The following is a 26,836-nucleotide window of genomic DNA, read 5'->3' as shown; positions in this document are numbered from 1 at the left end:
TCAAACACGAAGCCGCTCCTCAATACTATATCCCCTACACTTGTTAACCCAAGCGTCCCTTATTTGACAAAGATTGACAACCATAGTATTCTGATGTTTCCTCAAATGATGGTAATGCTGCCGCTTCTGAAAGAAATTCAAGCCCTCTCGATAAAGTGCAACCCTTGGTTCACACAACCCTCCTTTGAGCATATCAAATAACTTCTTAATAGGGCTTCCAAAATGAAAATTATAACCCTTAAGAAGGTCATTCAATGTCCACATATATGTATCCTGATCCATGTCGGGTAATAACTTAGTAAGACTAAATCTTTCCTCATCGCTTAAACACTCATTCCACACATCAAGAGATAAAATATCTTTCAACCCAAGAAGGTCGTACAACTCATAAGGAACAGAACAAGTCCAGTTCCCAACTTGGCAAAATTCAGCCCCTGTTTCACCTAATTCCAGTAAATCATAGTCGTCCGAATCTGCCCCTGAATCAGCATCATCAAATCCACCACCATCATCATCACCATCAGAAACAACAACTGAGCTTTGACGTTGCAGCTCATTCTCATCACTTGACACAGTTGTCTCTCTACTACCAGGCGAAAACTCTGAATCAACCCGTGAAACCTTGAAGTTATTCTTCTCAATCGCCATCATAATATAAAACACCACATAAAAAACAAAAATCTAATCCTCAATTCAACCAAATGTTTATCAAAAAAATAATAATTTCAGCGTTTCGGAATATAGCGCCAACTCATCAAAGCCCTAACAGAAACATGGAAATAAAAGAAATTTCCAAAACCTGAAATAAAAAACAGCATAAAAACAAATAAAAGTAAATAAAAGAAATTCTCAAAACCTGAAATACAAAACAGCATAAAAAACAAATAAAACACAATATAAAAGAATGAAATTGAATTGAGGAAAGAAAATACCTGGCTATGAAGAATATCTGATGAGAAAATTGACAGAGCCGACGATTTGAGGATTTGGAAATTTCTTCGTTTTTCTAATCGAAGAAAATTAAGGAGCGAAGAAAGAAGGACATAGAATTGGGTTAGGAAACCTAAAGGGAATTAAAATAAAAATACAAAGAGACGGTGGAAGGGAAGGGAGGGTGAAGAAGACGGTGGTGACGTGGAAAGATGGGAGACGTCGGATGGAGGACTAGAGGTGAAAAGACGAAAAAGGACAGAAGGGTGAGGAGGTAGGGGAAGAAAGTAAGGGAGAAGGAGAGTGGAAAGGAAAGAGGGTGACTCAACTGTCCTCAACTCAGTGAGTTGAGTTCGCACGAAAGGAAGAGAGAAGAAAGTGCTCCATGGTTTAGGAAGTTTCGGGCCGTTGGATCTGTCCTCATTTTGACGGTACTTGCCTCGCCGATGCCGTTTGATACCCATTTTTTCTTATTCCACTTTTATCTTTTCCGGTCCAATAAATAGTCGTATAAGAATTTAAAATAAAACTAACCGCACATTAAACACACCTCAAAAATAATTATAAAAAGTAATTCTTCCAGTGTACTATTGGAATTATTGTTTATTTATTTATTTAAAAAAATTATATTAAATATCATAAATTTTTATTATTTATATTTTTAAGGCTTAAAATATAAAATATGTGTTTATGTTCGTTTTTCTAGTTTAGTGTCTAAAATTTATTTCGTTTTAATTTGATGTCTAACGTTTTATTCCGTGACTCAAAATGGATTCAGCCTTGACAGACAATTAAGTTTGATTGTTAACCCATTAAAATACAACCTAACATATTTTTTACTATTAAAAATGATTTCTGAAAATAAGAAATTATTTCGTTCCAGTTTAGTGCCTAACGTTTTTTTCTCTTTTTTCCTTCTTCACCCAAGAACCCAAAATTGAATCCAAGAACCCATTATTCTTTCTCTTTTTTCTTTGTTCCACTCCACACTCAAGAATTCACCCATTTGGGGTGGCTTTTGCTTTGTTCTTTCAGTTCATAACTTGTGTTTTTGTTTTTTGGTATTATTCATTCTTTCCATTTCTTCTTCATTTGTTTGTTAATTTCATTGGTGGGATTCTAAGGATTCATAATAAGTGAAATGAATTAGTTATGTGAGAAGTGAGATGAGTTTGAAATAGTTGTAAATGGCAAGATTGAAGATTATCAACTCATTTTTCTTTGGTTTCATTTTCTTATTTCTCTGCAACAATATTAAAAAGCTGAAGAATAACTTCATTGGCAAAAACCCAGACGAGAAGAAGAAATTCAGGAGAAATCGTACATGGTTTTGAGTGTTGGGTTGTCATTGTGTTGAGTTAAGATCAAAGGAGTAGAACAAAGGAAGAAGACGAAGAACAGTGGGTTCTTGAATTCAATTAGGGTTTTTGAATTCAATTTAAGGTTTTTGGGTGGAGAATGAGAAGAGAGTGAAAGAAATGTTAGTCACCAAACTGTAACGAAATAAATGTTAGGCACTAAATTGGAACAATATAATTTTTTATTTTCATAAATCCTTTTTAATATTTAAAAAATATGTCATGTGGCATTTTTAATGGGTTAACGACCAAACTTAACGGTCCGTCACGACTAGACCCATTTTGAGTCACAGAATGAAACGTTAAATACCAAACTGGAACGAAATAAACGTTATACACTAAACTGAAAAAACGAACATAGGTTGTGTATCTTTTTTATATTTAAGCCCTATTTTTAATAAATATAATCTAATAAAAAAATGATATATCATTCTATAAAATATTGCACATGTTATTGAAGGTGGAAAAGTATAAAATTCATGTAAGAAGTTCAAACCAAAAACCTTTGACAATAGGTGTTTTTAATGCCTTTCTAACCTCTAAAACATATCAGTAATGCATGTGCTTAATTCTTGTTTAGATAGAGAAGTAGGAAAAAACTCCAAGAGTAAGGGGAAGAAAAAATTTATCTTGGGTTGAGCTTTGACACTTCCAACAGCTTAGAAATCAAAGGTTACACACTTCTAACTCAACTCTACCACATGTATATCATTAGGTGTTGTCATAATGTCTCCCTCGGGAATTCGTTAGACTTAAAAAATTAATTCGAGGAAAGACGATAAAATTTAGGTTTGAAATAATTTGATTTTGGAGTCGCCATCAACCTTCAAATTAGGTAGGTTGAATACCTAAAATATTATTTTAATGAGTTCAGAAAAAATCATTAAAAGACGAAAAATAGTATGTGTTTTACCAAAAATTTAATATTAAGAGCTCGAGAGTCGATTATATGTGGGGAATGGTGAGCACCCCCACAACGCCCAGTGTAGACACCCGTTTTTGTCTGAGTCTACAAAAACATTTTATAATATTATATATATATATATATATATATATATTTATTATTATTATTAGTAATATTTATTATTTTATTATTTTTGCAGGCCCCACACTCAATAATCACGATTTAGTGAGATTAAAAAAACCAACGTATTTGAGTCCTATTGAAACACTAAACCGAAGCAATTTGAGTCCAATTAGGACTCTAAATCTAAGCTAAAAATAGGTTTCTTTATACTATAAATAGACTCAAGCATCAAGAGGAAATGACACAAAGAAAAACGTGGAATCAAAATCAGATGAGGGATGATATACGCCACTATGAAACAAAAAAATGAAAAAGAAAAGTTATTCTGGCCGTAGGATTGCTTGTGATCATCAGCTCTGATTGCTTTTTTTTCTTAGATCCATCGCTCCTCCATTTTTCTCATCTCCTCGTTTGTCTGTCATTTCAATTGAGCAATACTACAATGAAATGGTCTTGCCTTTAATCATTCATGATACTTTGAAAGCCGTTGTTGCTCAATACAATGCTAACCAGCTCATCACTCAGAGAGAGAATGTTAGTAAGGAAATTCGGAAGATTTTGACCAAGATGACAGCTAACTTCAATATTCAACTTGATGATGTGTATATTACAAGTCTGACTTTCGGGAAGGAATGCACTGCTGTAATTGAGGCTAAACAAATGGCTTTTGCTTTTTAACTTGTTTGTTAAAAACATAATAAGCCCACGTGAAGTAAGCCATGGGTTTATTCTTTATTTCTTTTTGTAATTTTTTTTATTTTTTATTTTTTTTATTTTTAATATTCATTTAATATTTTTTTATTATTTCTTATCTAACATTTTTGACTTTTTAAGGGTACGTTTTCCAATCAATTAGAGGTAAGTAGTTCGAATCGAATACTTTTAAATTTAAATTTTAAATTTTCGCAACTAAGGCAACGACAAATTAATTGGTACCGAAAGGGCGATTCAAGGGTGCTAATCCTTCCTTGACCGTAACCGACTCTCGAACCCGACACATTTCTGGTACAACGCAGATCAGGTAAGATGGTGTCCGATCTACCTAATATCGCTTTAAAATGATAGGTGGCGACTCTAACCCCACTCAATTCAAGTCGAAGCCCAATTCTGGGCCTACCTGAAAGAAGGTTCCGACACCCAGTTTGGTACTTAAACGATTATATGATGTCTAAATTTTGGAAAATTACAAACTCGAAAATATATTTAAACTATGATCCTTCTAATCATTCAAATTTATTTAAAAAGATGTCAATTTAAAAAAAAACTAAAAACAATGTTGTTTTCCAAATAACAATATGATAACAAATAATAAAAGCAATGAGCCTAAAATTAAAGAGCAAAATATTTTTATGGAGTAAAGTTGTTTATTCAACCCGAAAGATTGCAAATATTTTTTATAAGTAAAATCACATAATTTTATACGAACAATCCTTGAAAATGTACTTCCTTTATAATTAGAAGACTTTTTCATGGACCCCCCTCTCAAAATGGTGTTTCTTTAATTTTATGGATGATATAGTTCAAAAAAATATAGTATTATATTAAATTTTTTAGAAATGCTAAGATAAAAAATGCTTTTTGTGTGAACAAAATGCACTTCCATTGTAGTTGGAAGACTTTTCCATAGATTCTCCTCACAAAAAGACATTACCTTACATTTTTTATATCAAAAACAAAAACAAAACAAAACAAAATAAAAAATAAAACAAGATAAAAAATAATATAATAAAAATGTAAAACAAAGAAGACTACCGAATACAAAAAAAAACCTTTTGTGCGAAAAATCTTCGAAAAGACACTTTCCCTTGTAGTTGGGAGATGTCTTCATAAATTTCCCTCACAACAAGAATTTTTTTTTTCTATATATAACAAAAAAAATGATTTATGTAAAAAATAAAGTTTGAATAATATATATATATATATATATATATATGTGCGTAAAAGGGTAGTAATAATAAAGATAACCAAGTTCGATTTCGAATCTAAAATACGAGTCGAATATCGGTAGCCTACTAGCCTAAACAAGGGACTAACATGCAAACTTTCTAAACCAACATCCAAGATTAAAAATACTATCCAAATAAGAGGATAAATAAATAAGGTTGAAACGTAAATAGTGAAAAGTATAAGCACTAGATGTAAATATACCACAAGCAAGATCAGTGACTAAAATAAAATGAAGTGTAAGTTAATATGCTTAAATACAAATACAGAAAATAAAATGCTGAAAATTAAAAAAGGATTGAAATAAAATGCTGGAAAATTAAAGGGCAGAAAAATGAAATACTGGAATTTAAAGTGCTGTAAAATAAATAAAATAAAAAATAGAAATAAATTGTATAAATTTAAAAGTTAAGAGGTTATTTTTAACTGTTTAATCCGAACCATAAATAATGTAGATCGTCCCCAGGGCGGGTCACCGAGTTAGCGGGTTAGTTTGTGCAATAAAGTAAAGGTTAGCTAGTAAGAACGCTTGACATAATGAAGTACAATTTAAAAGTAGACTCGGAATGCACTGTCAAGATCTTTTGAACATAAAAAAAAGCCTTGTTCCCTACAATCAGAAATTTTGTGCCTATTGCCAAAGTATGACACTTTGCTTAAAAATCAACAGTAAAACTCTATAACTTTACTTGCATCACCAGTTGCAGCAGACACAAGTGCTAAAAGTGTCACCGCTGCAGTTTGGAAATCTGTCAAGATCTTGTATGCTGAATCATCCAATTTATCCTGAAATAAGAAACAAAAAAAGCATCACATGGCAATATTAAACTATTTAAACTAGAGCCCGATAAGGTTACAATATATGATTTATGCAACAATTTCATGCATATAGCCTTAAGCTAAACAGATCTAGGTGTTATTTTGTGTTCAATGCGTATCTTATAGATGAAGAGGCGTTGTGTTTGCTGCTAGTCATACTGATAATTACATTATAAAACCTTCTAATTTGCCATCATCAGATACAAAAGACATTGGCTACTTTGGGTTCAATACAAAAGTTTGTGGCATGCTGAATTAACAATATCCCAACAAAAGTTTCAGATTTTATCACTGTCCTTTGAATATCTAGGCTGTTTAAACTGACGGGGAAAAAAGCATATTTGAGAATGAAAATGGACAGAAATATTGCAAACAATGTGAAAAATAAAGGGAAAAGAATAAGTGTGGAAAGGAGAGCTTTATGGCACCATACCTTCAATCGAGTTACAGCAATGGAGATTGCCCATCCAGGGGCTTGAAGAGCTCTATTGTGAACCTATGAATAGCATCCATATTTGAATTTAGCAAAAGAATGTTAAAATGATGATTAGACATTCAGATATAGGTAATCCATAATTGGGTGCTCTATCTACCGACTTGTATGTAAAGTAGGGAAACAACTTTCGGCAGAAGAGAAACTGGATCCGTTTCAGCAGAAACTTGAGAAATCAATCCTGAAAACAACAAACAAGAACATCACGTGAGAAGCTCCATCATATAACATTTTAAGCTTTCTAGTAACTGCTACATCCAACATCTCACAACCTTGACAATAATATACCATTCCGTAAACTGATATGAGAAGATTAGAACAAACATAAACATATTTAAAGATTGATCATGTTTTGAGCTAGCAGATAAGCCACTGAATTTAGCATCCATATTTGAATTTAGCAAAAGAATGTTAAAATGATGATTAGACATTCAGATATAGGTAATCCATAATTGGGTGTTCTATCTACCGACTTGTATGTAAAGTAGGGAAACAACTTTCGGCAGAAGAGAAACTGGATCCGTTTCAGCAGAAACTTGAGAAATCAATCCTGAAAACAACAAACAAGAACATCACGTGAGAAGCTCCATCATATAACATTTTAAGCTTTCTAGTAACTGCTACATCCAACATCTCACAACCTTGACAATAATATACCATTCCGTAAACTGATATGAGAAGATTAGAACAAACATAAACATATTTAAAGATTGATCATGTTTTGAGCTAGCAGATAAGCCACTGAATCCAAGAGTAATCTTGAATTTTGATAGCAACGTAAGATGATTATGTACAAGCATGCCTTGATATGCCACCACAGGCCCAGCCTTCATAAAATATTGCTGCAAAGCTTTAAGAGAATAAAGGTTTTGCAACGTTATGGATACAGTGTGGCTTTACAAATCAATATAGTAGAGTAAGACTAACTTGTGGTATGAGTGCAAAAGAGTCCTTTCCAATTTTTTGTCAAGCTTTTTCAGGAGTAACCCACTGCAAAAATAGAGCATAGAATACTAACTTATTAAGTATATACGGCCAACGTAATTACCAACTTTTGGTAAAAGGGAAAAGCCCAAAGGCCACAAAATATGCCATGAAAAGCTTAACAGAAAGGACATAACCTCTCCTCGGCCAGGTCTCTCAGTGCAGTCATGAATGTCTCCACCCGCTGATGGATACAAAATCCAAAGTTACAATTCATGGAAATAAAACTTAAATAAATATAATAGGCAATACACGGAGAGTATCTGCTCTCCTTAAAAAAAATTGAGATGAATAAGTTAAGAGAAACAAGAACACAATGTTTTTGTAGTGATTATCATCAGAAATAGGCAAGTCTGTAGACACTAATTTTTCAATTTCATTAAAATTATTTTTAATTATTATTATTATTATATATATATATATATATATATATATTACAAGCCCAAAGGACCCGGAGGCCCATTTTACAAGCCCAAAACCCGAAGTCCGTTTACAATTCCAATCAGAAATGGCCTAACAGAAACCCTAAACCCAATTAGGGTTTCATTCTTCTCAGCCAGCCGCCAATGATCTCAGCCGTTGGATCTGAGAGATCCAACGGTCCACAGATGGTTCCAGCAAATGAAACCCTAGGGTTTTCCTAACCCTAGGTTATCATCCGCCGTTTCCAGAAGCCCCGCGCGGCGCCGCCTCATGTTTCCAGAAGAGCTCAGCTGCCACCTCCAGGTGTTCCACCCCGCTGTAGCCATGACATCACCGCCTCTTCGAAGACTCCAGAAACATCACGCCGGCCGTCCACGTTTCAGCTATGGGGTGAGTCACCACATAGTTTGGTGACTCACCAAAGGTTCCACTCTTTAACCAGTAAGAGAGGAGCACCGTGGTGGCTATAAAAGCCACTGTTACCTGCAAAATAAAGGAGGGGCAACAGAGACGAGCCACGAACTCACAACCAACAACAAAACAGAAAAGAAAAAAAAAGAGACAGAGAACAGAAAACAAAAAAAAAGAAAACGAAAGGAAGGGATAACCACAGCAAGCCAACACAGAACAACCCAACAGCCAAATATCGAAAGAAAAGAGAAGAGAGAAACTTACCGAGGAAACTGCAGTCATCGGAGCCTCCTCGTGCCGTCGGAAAGCCGAGAGTCAAAGGTAAAAAAAAAACTTTAGATCTAGGTCGATCTAAGGAGATTTAGGGTAAAAGGAGGTCGGATTTGGCCTTTAGGAGCTCAAATCCTTAATTTGGTGTAATTTGGTAATCTCCGGCCACCGGAGACGGCGGCCGGCGGCGGCGATCGGAGCCTGAACAAGGTGGCCAACGGTGGCCGGTTTCCCTCCGGCGAGGGAAACTTAGAGAGAAGCGAGAGAAAAAAATTTCTCTCGTTTGAGAGAGAGAAGGGAGAAAGGAGAATGAGAGAGCTGGCCCGAAGGGCCAGCCTTTTGGGGATTTATACCCCTCCTCAAACGACGTCGTTTTGGGAGGGGTTTATATGTAATTTCGTGCATGGCTAAACTCTTTCCGTAGCCATCCAAGTTTTATAATTATTCATTTTAGTCACTGAAATTAATTTCTGAACATTTTAATTCAGTTTTTGAATTTTATTTTATTATGTTTTAGTCCTTACCAGTATTAAATAATATATTTAGGTAAATATCAAATTTAGTCCCTTATAGTTTAGTATTTTTTATTTTAATCCCGTATTAATTAATTAGGTTAAATTACACTATTAACCATTATCTTTCATAATATTTCAAATTATTATCTTTATTTTTGATACTTTATATTTAGTTTTATAATTTTAATTTCTTTTATTTTGATCATTATTTAATTACAATATTATTTTGTTATCACTTTTATATTTTAATTATGGCTTTAATTATTTATTATTATCTTAGTCTTATAAATATATTTATATTAAATATTATAAAAATTATAATTTATTTAAATCATTTTTATGAAAAATTGTTACATTTTTAATATTTATTTATTAATATCGAAGAGAAGAGCTGTCTTAAAGCACCTAAAAGTTCTTTTCTGATATTCTTAAATAAATAAATATCATGTTTTTTATAAATTATATATATTAATTATTTTTTAGAAAAAATGTTTTTTTTAGTTATTTATTTATTAATATCGAAGAAATAGCTGTCTTAAAGCACCTAGAAGCCCTTTTCTGATATTTCTAAATAAATAAATATTTTATACATATTAATATATTTTCTTTAAATTATTTGAAATAACATAATTATGAATTAAATATATTTTGAATTTTTAAATTTCTAATAATAGAGACAATTTATAATTAAAAAGTACCAATTTTGGGCGTTGTAGGGGTGTTAATCCTTCCCTAAACGTAACCGACCACGAATCCCTTTTTATTATTAAAATAAAGAATTTTTGGTTATAAACGCATATCAGTTCATCTTTTAACTGATGTTTTCTTAAAAACTCTGTTAAAAAATAATTCTTAGGTATTCGACCTACCTGACCCAAAAGGCCGATGACGACTCCCAAATTATTTTCAAAACCATTTATTCACATCAATTTTCCCGTCAAGTAAAATATTTCGTGCCCGGACGAAAACCGGTTACGACAGCTTGGCGACTCCACTGGGGACCTTGTCAAACTTTAAAATCAATTATAAATTGTCTCTATTAATTAGAAATTAAAAATTCATTTATTTAATTTTTAATTCTTTTCTTTCAAATTTTTATTATTTTTATATTAATATTGGTTTTTTTATTCAGGTATTAATTATTTCATTTATCTGTTAGAGGTTTGAACATTTCTCCTCACACACAACACTTGCATTGCATAACATAAAGCTCTATAATTGAGTTTGTCCCTTTTAAGTGGGAGTGAAAGCGACGTCTTCGTGAGAATTTATTCTCCGTGTCAGACCTAGCAAGTAACTTTCGGGGTTCATATGCTCTATGTCTTCGTGAGAATTTATTCTCCGTGTAAGGTATAGAGAAATGTGTCCCCTCGAATTGAACTCGATCCGTTTAAGTCTGTAATGGACTAGGATTGAGGGTTGACAGCCCAAGGGGGCATCAACAAGGACAATTCGAGTACCTTTACTCCTAGAACTGAAACTCTGCATATAATAAACCCTAGAAATTCACCTAATCTAAGACAATATTGAACCTCTGTTCATAGGTGTACACAAATAAGAAATAAGCTCTAGCTTTTAATTTATTTAATTTATTATTATTTTTTCTCCCTGAATAAATGCATGCGAACTAGAAATCATGCGGTTAGGTTAATTTTTCCAAACAAAGCATGGAACTAGAAAGCATGAGGTTAGGATTTATTATATACCATGATAAATAAATTTTTTCTTTCAATTAGTTGGTATTAACCATTTTATTTTTTCTTATTTTCCCATGTATGTTATTTTTGCTCTAATTTGTTTAAATTATTTTCTTTTGTTTGCATTGCATGATCATGACCAAAAGGTGTTAACTGAAAAGACTGTTCATCAAATTAGAAAGAAATCATAAATGGACAAAAAGTTCTATGATCAAACAAAATATGATGCGGCCAAGAAAAGACATCCTGAGGGAACTCTGAAGATAGAGAAGAGCTATGCACCCAAAGATTGTATGCCCATTGAAGAGCAAAAGGAGATACGAGAAATAAGAGAGCAGATGTCCAAAATGATGGATAGAATATCTGTTTTGGCCAAAAGAGAATAGATTCCTGCACAGAAAGAGAGAAAGCTTAATGAAGATAATCCTGCAATTTCATATATGCAAGGGACTTCGGATCTTAACCAATTGGAGAAATTACAGACAGTCATCATTCGTATTTACCAATCGTCTGGAGATACCAAAGAAATGGTGACGACTGTACAAGCTCCCAGAGAAGAGAAGAAATCATGTAATCTGAAATCATCGAAGTTTAGTATGCTCCCGATATCTAAAACTCAGGTTCAATTCAAGACAAAAGGCGGTTCTCATATTGATGCTATACCTATATCATATAAAGATTTGTATGAAAAGTTACTTTAAGCACGAGAAATAGCTCCATATTACATAAAACCGTTCCAACCTCCGTATCCAAATTGGTATGACATCAACGTTCATTGTGAATATCATGTCGGAGCTCAAGGACATACCATCGAGAATTGTCTTGCCTTCAAACGCCGAGTCCAAAGTCTTTTGGATCATGGAACCTTACAATTTATGGTAAATGATCGACCTAGTTTGGTAACCAAGGGTCCTGATGGATTAATACCAAAAGTCTTCAAAGGTAAGAATATCAGTAGGGGCGCCCAGAGAGAAGAAGATTTGCTGAGGTTTGAAGCTCAAATACGTCATTTGAAGATTGAAAACGATAAATTGAGCACCAAAATGAAAACCATGCATGAAGATTTTCAGAAGATCAGTCAAGCCTTTCGAAATGCTGGCATAGGAAACACCCCAGAAGAGTGGATCACAGGGGTCACCAAGCTGAAAAAGAACTGCAACATATATGAAGATCTTGTTCAAGAACTTCTTGGACAGAAAGGTTCTCTTACAAGGGAAAATGAGCAACTCCGAGAAGTGACACAGAAGATGAAAAAGAATGTCATGGAAGAAGTTGCAGTCCAGACAAGCAATATGGTTCTTAAATGATAGATTTAGCTGACCTTACAAGGAGATGAAGCAGACTGAATACTCAACTTTTGAGCATGAATGGAAACTAACTGGGCTTTGGAGAAGTTAGAAATGAAAGATATCCCTATATGTAAAGTTTTGTTTGATGTACCGAAACTTTTGTGTTCAATGAAATCTGTTCTAAGATGATCACTCTTGAGAAACACCTTTTCATACATGCATTTTCAGTTTGCATCTTTGCATTTTTCATTTTGCATTCATACTTTTATGTTTGCCTTTGAATTGCACATTTTGCATTCTTATTTTTCCATTTATGCATTTTTCACATTTTTATTTAAGTATTGTTATGTACTTTAATTATAAAAACATATAAATAATTCATGAAAGGTTTCTGTAACAGTAAAAACCAAGATCATTCATTTATTTTACTGTACCATCATCATGAAAACAATGGAGCAATCTTATGAGGGACTACAATATAAGTGGCCAGAACAATTGACAGGGTTACCTCCGGATATAAGGAAAGAAACATCAGATTCAGTACCAGATGGATCAAATCAAATTATTCAGTATGTGACATCTGATAAAGAAGAGATATTTGATAAAGAGCAACCATGCTGTCAGATTGAAGAATCGAAAATGGTAAAACCCTCTGGGGCATCCCAATTGAACCCAAAGAATAGCCTTGTTCATTATTCGCAATATAAGGAAAGATTCAAGAAGATGGATGAAGTAATCAAAAATATGAAATGTGTTGATACTTCCCACAAAGAATTAGAAGCAAGAGAGCTTAGCTTGGTTCCAGATTTGATTATTCCCCATGAATTCAAAATGCCTGATTTTGAGAAATATGATGGCACAAGTTGTCCCCTAATCCACCTGAGAATGTTTTGCAGAAAAATGGGAGGATATTTAAATTCTGATGACCTATTAATTCACTCTTTCCATGATAGCCTTGTTAACCCAGCAGTAGTCTGGTACAATCAGTTGACCCAAGAACAGATCAAGAAATGGGTAGATTTAGCTGATGCATTTTTGGGACAATATCGGTATGTTAAAGGCTTAGCTCCAACACGTATGGATCTTCGAAGAGTAAAGAAGAAAACCAATGAAAGATTTCAAGAATATGCCTTAAGATGGAGAAGAGTGGCAGCACAAGTTCAACCTCCCATGTTAGAAGAAGAGATATCACGTATGTTTCGTGATTCACTTCCAGTGCCTTTCTTCGAGTTAATGCAGGCAAATCCGACAAAGGAATTCGAGAATCTTGTGACAAGTGGAGATTTAATTGAGAATGTAATCAATGAAGAAAATTCAAAAGTCACATCCAAGAGCCCAACGGATCAAAAAGCGAAAGCTGATGATGTGAATGTATGTCGCATCCAGAATCCCCGCAACTGCAAAAGAAAAAGAGCAAGTAACTGTTCGGATCGACCAAAGAAAGTCATGCGATCAAGAAAAACTTTGGAAGTGTTCCAAACTTCTATTTCAGACTTATACCCTTATTTGGTTAAAGGTCAGTACATCACACCAAGACCAATGAAAATGTCACCAAACCCTTCTGCTCATAGCTATGATCAAAGTAGTGTTTGTGATTTTCACTTGGGAGTATTTGGGCATTCCACGGACAATTGTAGGCAACTGTTAAAAGAAATAGAGATGCTTGTTGACAAAAGAGTCTTGACACAAAAAATGATCAAGAAATGGGGGGCAAATGAAGACAATGACTCTGATCTTATTACACAACCGACATTAAAAGAGTGATGATGCATGAACAAGTGGAAGTGTTATCTACCACTGTAGTACCTTTCTATTTTCAGCATCTTGTTTGAACTTGTTTTTTGTTCCTTTCTCTGCTTTTTGTGCAATAAATAAATATGTGTTTCTTTTATGGTTATGAGCAAGGAGTCAAATTTTAATCTTGAGATTATTGAGTATCAACTAGATTAAATATTCTTTTAATTTTTCAAGAGTTATAGATCTATTAGCAAGTGGTAAAATTATATCTTCAATATCCCATCCAATGCCAATTACTCAAACTAAATCTTGACACTACAAAGATTCCGAAGAAATGTCTCCACCTATTTTTGAGACACCTACTCCAGATGTTTACCTTTTCGGGTAGAGTTGATTGATGATACTACATTCCACCATATATACGACTTCAAAAGTCACACATTTGTCCTTCCAAAACCATCATAAACCAAAAGACCTCAAAAGAACCAAACTTTCAATTATCCATGAATCTTACTGCAAGAAGAGACGAGATGAGGCATCATGAACCAAATCATTGATGATAATTTCGAATGATTAGGGCATACTCAAAGAAGAAGGGGAAAGTGATTGATTGAAATAAATATATCATGCATTAATTACATTTTTTTCATGTAAATAAAGTTAATCTTGAATATTCATCCCCCTGTGGATACCTCTTTTTACAAAGGTTTCTGTGTTTGAGACGATGAACGGCATTGTTTCATTTATCCTTTAATATATATATATCCTTTGTTGTCCCCATTTAAGCCTGAATAATGTTTCTTCTAATTCAACCCTAACCAAGGATCACCCTCTACATTGGGGGGCAAGGTAAAGGATATTGGCTCACAAGAATAAAGATTGTCAATACAGTTTTATTACGAAGACAAGTTTCCATGAAGTCATGAAAGTTTTGAACTACAAAGTATGTCAAATACAGAGTGCTTGAAGATCAATCCAATCAAGAATAATGGAAAACCTCCAAAATGCAAAAGGAAAAGGAGGTGCTCAAAGCAATTGAAGTATTATACTCATCCAGCAAAGAAAGAAGAAAAAAAAGAAGAAGAAAAAGAAAAAAACTGAATCAAGATGGGTGACTTATTGAGCCTCATGTTACAAGGTTGATCGAGTACAAACAAGAAGAGCAAGAAATGCTGGAGATATGAGAAAATGGAAATGAATCCAAAATTTGGCAGTCTAGAGGGATCCAGATGATGGAAAAATCCCCAGCAAGGCAGATCCAAGTCAAACAAAACAAGATTGATGGCATCAGAATGAATTGATCCTTGGTTTGATTACCTTTAAACACTTATTTGGGCATTTTTATCCCTTTCTTTCGTAACCACAAGCCATGGCCTACGTACCTGAAAAGTCCATTTTAATCATACATGGATTTCTAAGCAAAATAGAATATCTTTAGAATTCATTCCGCCTCTCAAGATTGATTTTTATTTGCAAAAATTGGTTTTTAAAATCTTTAATGCATGATATGAAAAATGATAAAATGAGGGTTCAAGATATAAATTTTTAAATAACATCTTAGAACCAAAGGAGGATTCGAGTTGAAAACCTGAAAAGGCGGCTCGAATATTGAACGGTGCAACAACGATATAAGAGACAATTTTAAGCTCTTAAAAGAAGCACCGCACATCCCAAAGACGTTCCTGAGATTCTGGAATCGAGAAGCATCTCTACAAGATGAACATAACAACCATTTCTTCAAGTTAGTGGAAGCCGAAACGACATACTGAACCAACTTGAAAGAACCTACTTTACCAGAATCCACCTACACCTTAAATCAGTCAATAGTTTTGACACTTGCCATAGGACTATGATTTTTGAATGATTTAAGAGTGTAGTTGATTTATTTGATATTCATTAAACTCATTGTTTATGATCTGATTCTATTGTGAACCTGAGAAAAGCAATAATTTGTAAAATTCTTTCATTCTTCAAAGAAAGGAGAAAAACATTTTTAAACAGGACAATCTCAAATAAGAAAGTTCTTTGAAGCAATTGTTGCTTATTCTACCTCTTTTGTAGAAACAAAAGAATGAACGAGGCCAGAATAATGAAGCACTTCACATTTTTGAAAGCCAGTGGTCCAAGAAGCCAGAAAGTCTGGAGAATTGAACTTGTGATACTCTCCTATGACATTATTAGTAGCTCATCAAGAAAGATCATCGTTTATCTCATGCTGAGGGCAATAAGCATCACCAGACAAATTATTTTCCCCATCCATTAATTCATGTTCTCTAGAAGATTACATCATAGAACCATGAACAAGTCATTACCTGCACTCTGGTTATACCGTGATGTTGGCTCAAGTCTTGATACATCATTGCTACTTCTTCTAGGCCGATCATTTTCTTTGTCAAGATGATATCCATTATGTCCTTCAGAAGATTGCTGAATTTGAATTTAAGGACTTATGGCACAGAATAAGACATTGGAACAAATTCTACATTTGTATGCCGTACAAGATTCCAAAAGTTGAGATAATCAGTTTTACCATCAACTAAACCTGTCCATGGTTAGGGAAGAGTATGTTATGGCAGTGTGTATATTGGAGCAGCAGAAGAGACAGTTTGTTGTAGCAATCATTGCAAGTAAATGCACCAACAAAAATCTTCAAGTCCATCACAATGATTTTATTTCTTCCAGTAAGGTTGTTACACTGGATGCCACCGACAACAAGGTCGAGTTCGTTAAAACTACTCATCAATTGCTCCAACCGATCATCATTCAGTTCTTGCACATCTGTTTTCAAAAGTATGCTAAGACAGTAAAAGGCAACTTCTGCATCATTGATCCCAGAGAAAAGAGACAGGACATTAATACCACCATGTAACATGTTTCTCTAGCAGATCCTCCTCGTGTATGGTTTTTAGGGAAACCTAGAAGCATTTCTACCTCATCAGGGTCAAGTGGAACCATTTTATTCCTTCTAATCCATACCAGATTCCATTTTCAAGAACTCATCAAGAACATACTTCTGGACACTCGAAGGTGTTTCATTGTCATAAGCTTCAAGAGCCTTACAGATCCTTTCTGTCAATTTGGCACTTCCTGTACATGTTTATAAACAGTTCAACTTTGTTCTTGGATCCCAGGAAGACCATCATTTCTTTGTCAATGGAAAAGCATCAGCACATTGAGGAAGCAGAATAAGAGAAAATCTGTTCTCAATTGGCATAATTATGAATATAGCCCTTTTCAGTGTAATAGCATGAAAATGCTTCGAATCTACAAATTCTGGCTCTACATCGAATAAGTACTGTGATATTCCAGTCCAAACATTAACTGGAGCAAGTGCCATGTGCTCATAGTAGAAATAAGAAGACTCAATAGCATCTTCTGGAAGTGTTCTTTGAGTTATTTGATCTGGTTTGGTATGAACCCCAAAAACCAATCATCAAACTTCAAAGATGAATTTGCTCATAGTAGAAATAAGAAGACTCAATAGCATCTTCTGGAAGTGTTCTTTGAGTTATCTGATCTGGTTTGGTAAGAACCCCAGAACCGATCATTGGAATTGAAAGATGAATTGCATGATCATCTTCATTAAGAAGCTTCTTTTCAAGCTTCCTCTGCTTCTTCCTTTCCCACAAATCATAGCCCAAGTTTCGCCTTTGCTTGTAATTGGGATCATTGCATAATGGCTTCCTATATTTTACCGGAAGAAATGTGTCAGTAACCTTAGCCATTTGAGCAGCACATATAAAATTTGTCAATTCTGCAATTGATGAATCTGAACCACATCTCTCCATGGTTATTGAAACCTCAGCCTCTGAGAATCCCATTTTTGTCAAGTATAACAGTTTACTCTCCTCATCAGAATCAGAATTCATGATTTCCTCGATATCAGAAGAACTATCAATATATGAAATCATCCTGAAAGATCGCTTCATAATCAGATGAGTTGTTATCAGAATCAACATGTTGCATGGGTGCGGATTTTTGATGAGCTTGTACCATTGTATATGTAGTATTGCCATTGCATCAGATTACTGTTTGCATAAATTGGTTTCTCTCCTACATAAAAGTATATTTCAAAGATGACCTTCACTGAAAGATGATAAGCCACTGTGTCAGCCTGGAACAGATTACCAAGCTATTTATATTGCTATGTCCGATTAAATCCCTCCAGATACAGAAAATGTTCACCTCATTCAGAAGACACATATCTCAGACGTTTCTGTCAGAATGATTGAGTACTTCTTAAGTTTGTGACAATATCAAGAGAATTTCTCAAGTTACTTGACAATATTACTGTTTAGTGACACCAGAATGAGAGTATTCAAGATAAACAGATTTGGGGCACGAATAAAGCCACAAGTACCTACAATAGTTCATTGTCAAAATTAGACCTCGTGGGGATCATGACATTTCAGTTAAACATACATTGAGAGTTGAATCAGAAGCAGATATTGGGGCAGACTGAAAGCTCATTTCAATTAGAATCAGAAATATTGATGTATTCTGAACATTTATATCAGCAAAATGTTGGGGCATGCTGAAAACCCTTTCAATCAGAATGAAGAATGTTGAGGTATTTTTTTGGGCATGTTGAAAGCCCATATTATCCTATGTCAAGATCATTGACTCAAACAAATATTTCCAATGAGATATAAAGATATGAAGAATGAAAATGGTGAAACAATAACAGTCAATCTGACTATACATAATTGCTTCGTTCATCAGGCAGTTGCATTAGGGTCTTGTTGTTAAACAAATATTTATTCAGCAGGTATGGTTTCAAATACCCAATCTTCTTAAACCATGTGTCACCTGACAGTGTGTTCTTTGTTAAGTTACATCATGGTTGCATGAACAAAGATGGTCCCTTTGTAGACCATTCAATCCAAGGATCAGTTCCTCGAGACCTCGAAATCTGAATTTTTATGTGTCATTAATTATTGAAAATATTTCTTTGAGGTTCCTGTCAGTTAGTTTCAACCGTATTGTTGAGGTTACGAAGCTGTTTTTCACATCAGTTTTGTTTAATTGATGACATTGAAGAGAGAAGCTCATGTATATTGCTCTTTCCCGATTATTACTGGGGTTATCATTGCCAGCTAGACTAAACCGAGTTTTCATCTATTTTGGGTTATCACGTGCGTTTCATCCCCAGCAGCAAGAATTTCATGAACTTTTTTCTGTACATGGATCCTACAGTTGATGTGTTTCTACTTTCTACAAAGATCATTATAGAAGAAAACGTAGGCCTGTAAACGAACCGAACGCACACGAACGGAGGTATGTTCATGTTCGTTCATTTAATAAATAGACGAACATAAACGAACACGAACATAAACGAACAAAATTTTTTTTGTTCATGTTCGTTTATTAAGGAATATAATTTGTTCATGTTCGTTCATTTAATAAATAAACGAACATAAACGAACACGAACATAAACGAACACGAACATAAATGAACACGAACATAAACGAACATAAACGTTGGAGACCTTACCTTCCATTGTTCTTTCATGAAAAATAGTCGACAATGCAAATCAACCAAATCTACAGTGATAAATAGCATAAGAGTTGATTAGCAGTGATGAAATGTTTGAAGATATCAAATATTTCGATCGATCTTTTAAAGATATTAAATGATTCACACAACTTTAATTTAACGCTATAACATTTATCTTAGTGGTCCATGATTACATATGAACAATCATTTTCTCCTATTACACTCTTTTTCAGAAATTGCATAGAAACCTTTGTTTTGTTTTCTGGTAAATTCTATATATTTTTCTCTTTACTGATGCTCGTATACTTCCGATTGTTACCTTTATATTCCCATCTATTTCTAGAAAGAAGTATGATGTTTTCTTGAGTTTTAGATGTGAAGATACCTGCAATAACTTTACATATCAACTATTAAGCCAAATAAAACAGAGAAAGAAATGAAAACAAACATGTAAAACTTCATATTGCACTATAATATAACTTGTTTTGAAGCTTTCAGTGATCGTCTCCACTCTCTAATGAACACTAGGGTTTGGGAAAAAAAGGGGGAAATGAATATAGGTGCGAGGTGCCTCACAGGTTAACATATTGGATTTAATCTCCAAATAAAATTGGATTAATTATGGAGTTGGTCATCAGAATATCATATTAATTAATATTTTTAAGATACTTACAAATTGGTCACCAAAATTGATTTAAGAAGATTAGGTTAAACATAAATGAATGAACATAAACGAACATAATCGAACGAACATAAACGAACATAACCGAACGAACATAACCGAACGTTCACGAACGTAAATGAACGAACGAGACCTATGTTCATGTTCGTTCATTTAATTAAACGAACAAAAAATCTTGTTCATGTTCGTTCATTTAATAAATAAACGCACATAAACGAACTTCCCGCCGCACGGTTCATGAACGGTTTGCTGAACGTTCAGTTCATTTACAGGCCTAAGAAAACATGATCAGTATCACATTTGTCTTTGCCCGAGATGATATCAAGATCAATTAGTGTCTTCTATTCAATTCGACACCAGCATATCTTGTAAATTTGACCAACTCTTTGGTCATACCAACATTACACTTGAATCCCCATTGAGTTTTTGTTCTCAAATGGTCTTGTGACATCATTCAAAAGTTTTGAACACTAGACAATGAGTTTCAATGATTGAGAAACCTTGGCAGAAGCCACAGGAAATGATGAATGTATTGTCAAATATTTTACGAACATCTGAGCAGAAGCCACAATGAAAGGATGAATGCACTGTCAAATGTTTTACAAACCTGTTATTCTGATGCTGAACCAATGTTGCGATCATATGGTTTTCATTTATTGATCCAAGATGAAGTCTGTTTTCTTCAACTTCAAGATTAAAAGTGAGATATAATGAAGATTTCTTTCCACAGAAGGAGAGCTGAAAATTTTGACAACAAGAAACTAGTGGAGCCAACTAAGATCAAACAATAGGTTGTTGTTAAACATCTTTACATGATATGGTTTGAGTTGCTTTGTTCGAGATCCAATTAGATGTGGAGACATGAAAGGAATTGGAATAAATCCTCCTTGTGATATGTTTCAAGAGTCAAATCAGAACAAACTCTACTCTCCTAATTAATCCCTGCTGAGTCAGGCATATCTACATCTACACTCTTCAAAGATGATAGATTCTCTTTTTAAAGATGACAGATTCTCTTTTCAAAGATGAAAACTTTATGGGATTTCTACACAAGTTCAAACAAATAAAGTTGGTTTTATCCAAGATAAAATGGGGCATCAAGGTCATAGTTCTGACTACGACAAGAATTCCACAAATGAAACAATTCTTCTGAGACTTTCATAAAGCAAAGAAGACAGCAAAGATACAAGTTGATCAGATAATTCTGCATGAATGCAAGCTTGATAGCATAAGTTGCGATACTGATATCCAGAGGTAACCCTAGCAATAAATGATGAACTGAATGAAGATCGAGTTCACCACTTTGAAGTCAAATGAAGATTGCATCAACATTCATGCATTCATAAGAATATCATTTACACAATAGACAATGCATTACATTGATACATCTGAGTGCATTCAAACATGAAGTTTTACAGATCTTCTGAAGAACAAGAAGATTCAGGGTAAAAAAATACCTTACACAAAGAAGGTATTCAAAACCACAAATACAAGAATCATGCAAATATCTGAAGAAGAGATGGACACAATCCAAAAAAATGAGCATTATCTTGAGATTGGGGCATGTTACCCAATCAACATGTTATTTCAAAAAATAATGAGAAAACGATTTTCCTAGTTTCTCATTCAATCTTTTCTAAAAATAAAATTGTTGAAAAGTAAAAAAAAAACGATTTTCATAGTTTCTTACTTAGTAAACTATTTCCCACATCTGTAAGTCCTTCAGTGCATGATGTTTCCAAAAAGCCTTCGGGATCTTTTTGATGTTTCCCACATCTGTAAGCCCTTCAGTGCATGATGTTTCCAAAAAGCCTTCGGGAGCTTTTTGATGTTTTCAAAACCTTAGGGTCATCTGTAAGTCCTTCAGTGCATGATGTTTCCAAAAAGCCTTCGGGATCTTTTTGATGTTTCCCACATCTGTAAGCCCTTCAGTGCATGATGTTTCCAAAAAGCCTTCGGGAGCTTTTTGATGTTTTCAAAACCTTAGGGTCATCTGTAAGTCCTTCAGTGCATGATGTTTCCAAAAAGCCTTCGGGATCTTTTTGATGTTTCCCACATCTGTAAGCCCTTCAGTGCATGATGTTTCCAAAAAGCCTTCGGGAGCTTTTTGATATTTTCAAAGCCTTCGGGTCATCTGTAAGTCCTTCAGTGCATGATGTTTCCAAAAAGCCTTCGGGATCTTTTTGATGTTTTCAAAGCCTTAGGGTCATCTGTAAGTCCTTCAGTGCATGATGTTTCCAAAAAGCCTTCGGGAGCTTTTTGATGTTTCAAAGCCTTAGGGTCATCTGTAAGTCCTTCAGTGCATGATGTTTCCAAAAAGCCTTCGGGAGCTTTTTGATGTTTTCAAAACCTTAGGGTCATCTGTAAGTCCTGCAGTGCATGATGTTCATAAGACCTCTGGGCAGAATGTTTTCAACATTTCCATATTACTCAAAATAAGCTAAATGAAAAAATTATTATCTTTTTCATCTTTGCTCTATTCTTGTTAACACAAGAATGAGCAAAGAGGGGCATCTGTAGACACTAATTTTTCAATTTCATTAAAATTATTTTTAATTATTATTATTATTAAAATTATTATTATTATTATTATTAATATATATATATATATATATTACAAGCCCAAAGGACCCGGAGGCCCATTTTACAAGCCCAAAACCCGAAGTCCGTTTACAATTCCAATCAGAAATGGCCTAACAGAAACCCTAAACCCAATTAGGGTTTCATTCTTCTCAGCCAGCCGCCAATGATCTCAGCCGTTGGATCTGAGAGATCCAAAGGTCCACAGATGGTTCCAGCAAATGAAACCCTAGGGTTTTCCTAACCCTAGGTTATCATCCGCCGTTTCCAGAAGCCCCGCGCGGCGCCGACTCATGTTTCCAGAAGAGCTCAGCTGCCACCTCCAGGTGTTCCACCCCGCTGTAGCCATGACATCACCGCCTCTTCGAAGACTCCAGAAACATCACGCCGGCCGTCCACGTTTCAGCTATGGGGTGAGTCACCACATAGTTTGGTGACTCACCAAAGGTTCCACTCTTTAACCAGTAAGAGAGGAGCACCGTGGTGGCTATAAAAGCCACCGTTACCTGCAAAATAAAGGAGGGGCAACAGAGACGAGCCACGAACTCACAACCAACAACAAAACAGAAAAGAAAAAAAAAAGACAGAGAACAAAAAACAAAAAAAAAACGAAAGGAAGGGATAACCACAGCAAGCCAACACAGAACAACCCAACAGCCAAATATCGAAAGAAAAGAGAAGAGAGAAACTTACCGAGGAAATTGCAGTCATCGGAGCCTCCTCGTGTCGTCGGAAAGCCGAGAGTCAAAGGTAAAAAAAAAAACTTTAGATCTAGGTCGATCTAAGGAGATTTAGGGTAAAAGGAGGTCGGATTTGGCCTTTAGGAGCTCAAATCCTTAATTTGGTGTAATTTGGTAATCTCCGGCCACCGGAGCCGGCGGCCGGCGGCGGCGATCGGAGCCTGAACAAGGTGGCCAACGGTGGCCGGTTTCCCTCCGGCGAGGGAAACTTAGAGAGAAGCGAGAGAAAAAAATTTCTCTCGTTTGAGAGAGAGAAGGGAGAAAGGAGAATGAGAGAGCTGGCCCTTCGGGCCAGCCGTTTGGGGATTTATACCCCTCCTCAAACAACGTCGTTTTGGGAGGGGTATATCTGTAATTTCGTGCATGGCTAAACTCTTTCCGTAGCCATCCAAGTTTTATAATTATTCATTTTAGTCACTGAAATTAATTTCTGAACATTTTAATTCAGTTTTTGAATTTTATTTTATTATGTTTTAGTCCTTACCAGTATTAAATAATATATTTAGGTAAATATCAAATTTAGTCCCTTATAGTTTAGTATTTTTTATTTTAATCTCGTATTAATTAATTAGGTTAAATTACACTATTAACCATTATCTTTCATAATTTTTCAAATTATTATCTTTATTTTTGATACTTTATATTTAGTTTTATAATTTTAATTTCTTTTATTTTGATCATTATTTAATTACAATATTATTTTGTTATCACTTTTATATTTTAATTATGGCTTTAATTATTATTTTATTATTATCTTAGTCTTATAAATATATTTATATTAAATATTATAAAAATTATAATTTATTTAAATCATTTTTATGAAAATTTGTTACATTTTTAATATTTATTTATTAATATCGAAGAAAAGAGCTGTCTTAAAGCACCTAGAAGTTCTTTTCTGATATTCTTAAATAAATAAATATCATGTTTTTTATAAATTATATATATTAATTATTTTTTAGAAAAAATGTTTTTTTAGTTATTTATTTATTAATATCGAAGAAAAGAGCTGTCTTAAATCACCTAGAAGCCTTTTTCTGATATTTCTAAATAAATAAATATTTTATACATATTAATATATTTTCTTTAAATTATTTGAAATAACATAATTATGAATTAAATATATTTTGAATTTTTAAATTTCTAATAATAGAGACAATTTATAATTAAAAAGTACCAATTTTGGGCGTTGTAGGGGTGCTAATCATTCCCTAAACGTAACCGACCACGAATCCCTTTTTATTATTAAAATAAAGAATTTTTGGTTATAAACGCAGATCAGTTCATCTTTTAACTGATGTTTTCTTAAAAACTCTGTTAAAAAATAATTCTTAGGTATTCGACCTACCTGACCCAAAAGGCCGATGGCGACTCCCAAATTATTTTCAAAACCATTTATTCACATCAATTTTCCCGTCAAGTAAAATATTTCGTGCCCGGACGAAAACCGGTTACGACAAAGTCCACATAATTCATGTTTTAGAAAGCAATAACTGACCTTCCCTTCCAAAGCTTCAACAACTGCCAGGGCCATTTTTGACTGATTTTCAGGAAGACTCTTAGCCTGAACCAGCAAAAGGCAGTGTATCAAAACTAATGACCACACAGCTTTATCCATGTCATAAATTTAAATGGGTTATGAATCATTTCATACTATAGCAGTTCTTTCACCAGGGATATGGGAAATGCTTCTGAATTTTGAGAATCTTCAACTGTCCTATATCGGATGAATCACAAACCATTAGACATACGTTCACATCATCAGAATAGGAGCATAGGAAGTAAATTGAAACAAGTGGTACATAATAAGTCCTACCAGATTACAGAAAAGCATATCAACTATTGAAGTGGCAATGGTTCTAAACAAGTTCCTGTGCAAAGTAACCTATCAAACAGAACAAGCTCGTCATAAGCCATTTCATCACTGAAGCAATCTCTTTGAAATAAACCATTGTAGGAAGAACTTAAAGAAGTTGATTGGTCATCTTCAAACAAATCTAATGCCTTCTCGTAAAGCTGCAAATTTAAGAAAGACTGCAAGAAGACAAGATTTGTAAAGAGAGAAGAAATATTAGTTAACATAAAGTGCAGAATATGGAAATCAACAACATTTCCAAGAGAAATGGGTACACATAATACTAGATAAAAGAACCAAAAAAACCTAAACAAAAGCAATTGTGATGTTTCCATGCCAACCTCATCAAGTTTCCTTTGCACATTATCGATCAAATGTTTCATTTTCTCCACATTTTCTGTGAACAATGCCTTTCTTCTCTCCTTCCAATAATTTATTAGCTTAGGTTTTAAATAGTCAGCCAAATATTTAAGAATTGTTTGAGGATCATCACCACCTGAAAGATAGACCACCAAATACATCACAAGTCCAATAAAAAAAAACTAATTTGCTAATCGATGGATAACAAGATCTTATAGACCTTGCTCTTCGAAATCAGGTATCAGAGCAGCAAGTTTTTGCATTAACCATTCTTCTGAAGGCACATTTTCCTACTGCGCTTTGATCGAGTCCTTCTTAGCTACTTTTCTTGAAACCGCAACTTGAGAGGAAGTTGTATCCTTGCCTTCTTCTGTTGTTCTTAGATTTGATGGGAATGTAATCCTCGTTGTCTGAATCACCTTCAGTTGACACTGTTTTTGTCCCAGAGGATTTTCCCTTTTTCTTCTTTGATCCTTTCTCAGAATCACGTTTTCTGTTCCCACCCTCAGTAACATTATCAGCTGGCTCTGAAGACTTGCTTACATCATGTCCACTTTTAGCTTCCTTAACCATATGCAAGTCATCACACAGCACAACAGTGGAAGACCCTGCATGGATAAGGGATCCCATCTCTTTCTCTACACGATCATAGACATCCTAACCAACAAGGACAGAAAGTTGCGTGCACCTAATTTTATGAGAATCAAGTAGGCATTTCATAAGGCTTTTTTACGGGAAAAAAAAACAGAAGAAAATGAAAATGGTGAAAAATATGGAGGTCAACCTTGCCATCTTTTATGATAGTTGGTTCATCTCTAGGCTATTTCATAAGGTCATAAGGCCCATGGAAAATAAATAAAAACACAAAAATATTACATATAATCGCAGCAACTTGCCAGTAATGGTTGCATACCAGTAAAAACCAGCAGAAACAGCAGATGTTGTTAGGCGGTTGCAGAAAATGAGAAACAATGAGTACTTAAAATATTCCTCGTTCACCCCATATGGGACTCTCATAATATTTTCCTGCATGAAAGTAAACTTCCATCAACACCTCAAAACAAAAGAACACTTGCAACTAAACCATTTTTTAATGATTAAACAAAAGAACCTCATAGTCGCTACATTGGACCCCTGTATATAAGAACCATTGAAGAAAGGTAAAGAAAGCAAGAGAGATCAAGGTAGCTTTTATTTTCTTTTTTAGTTTTCTATCTCCGAGCAT

The 26,836-nt window shown here is 34.2% G+C and overlaps 1 protein-coding gene and 1 pseudogene across 1 annotated transcript; both read right to left on the bottom strand.

The window, feature by feature from the left end:
• Positions 1-8,084, bottom strand: LOC120148376. The gene is made up of 4 exons (XM_039161518.1): positions 8,074-8,084; positions 7,190-7,191; positions 933-1,063; positions 1-762 (listed from the first exon to the last, which is right to left on the bottom strand). The coding sequence occupies exon 4, from the start codon at positions 649-651 to the stop codon at positions 1-3; it is 651 nt and encodes a 216-aa protein (XP_039017449.1). The 5' UTR covers positions 652-762; positions 933-1,063; positions 7,190-7,191; positions 8,074-8,084.
• LOC120148375 lies at positions 5,923-26,836 on the bottom strand (annotated as a pseudogene).

This window comes from Hibiscus syriacus, unplaced genomic scaffold (assembly GCF_006381635.1).
Source record: "Hibiscus syriacus cultivar Baekdansim isolate YM2019G1 unplaced genomic scaffold, ASM638163v2 tig00110956_pilon, whole genome shotgun sequence".
NCBI lineage: Eukaryota > Viridiplantae > Streptophyta > Magnoliopsida > Malvales > Malvaceae > Hibiscus > Hibiscus syriacus.
Note: the sequence above shows the minus strand (reverse complement) of the source record. Positions and strands in the feature narration are given on the sequence as shown.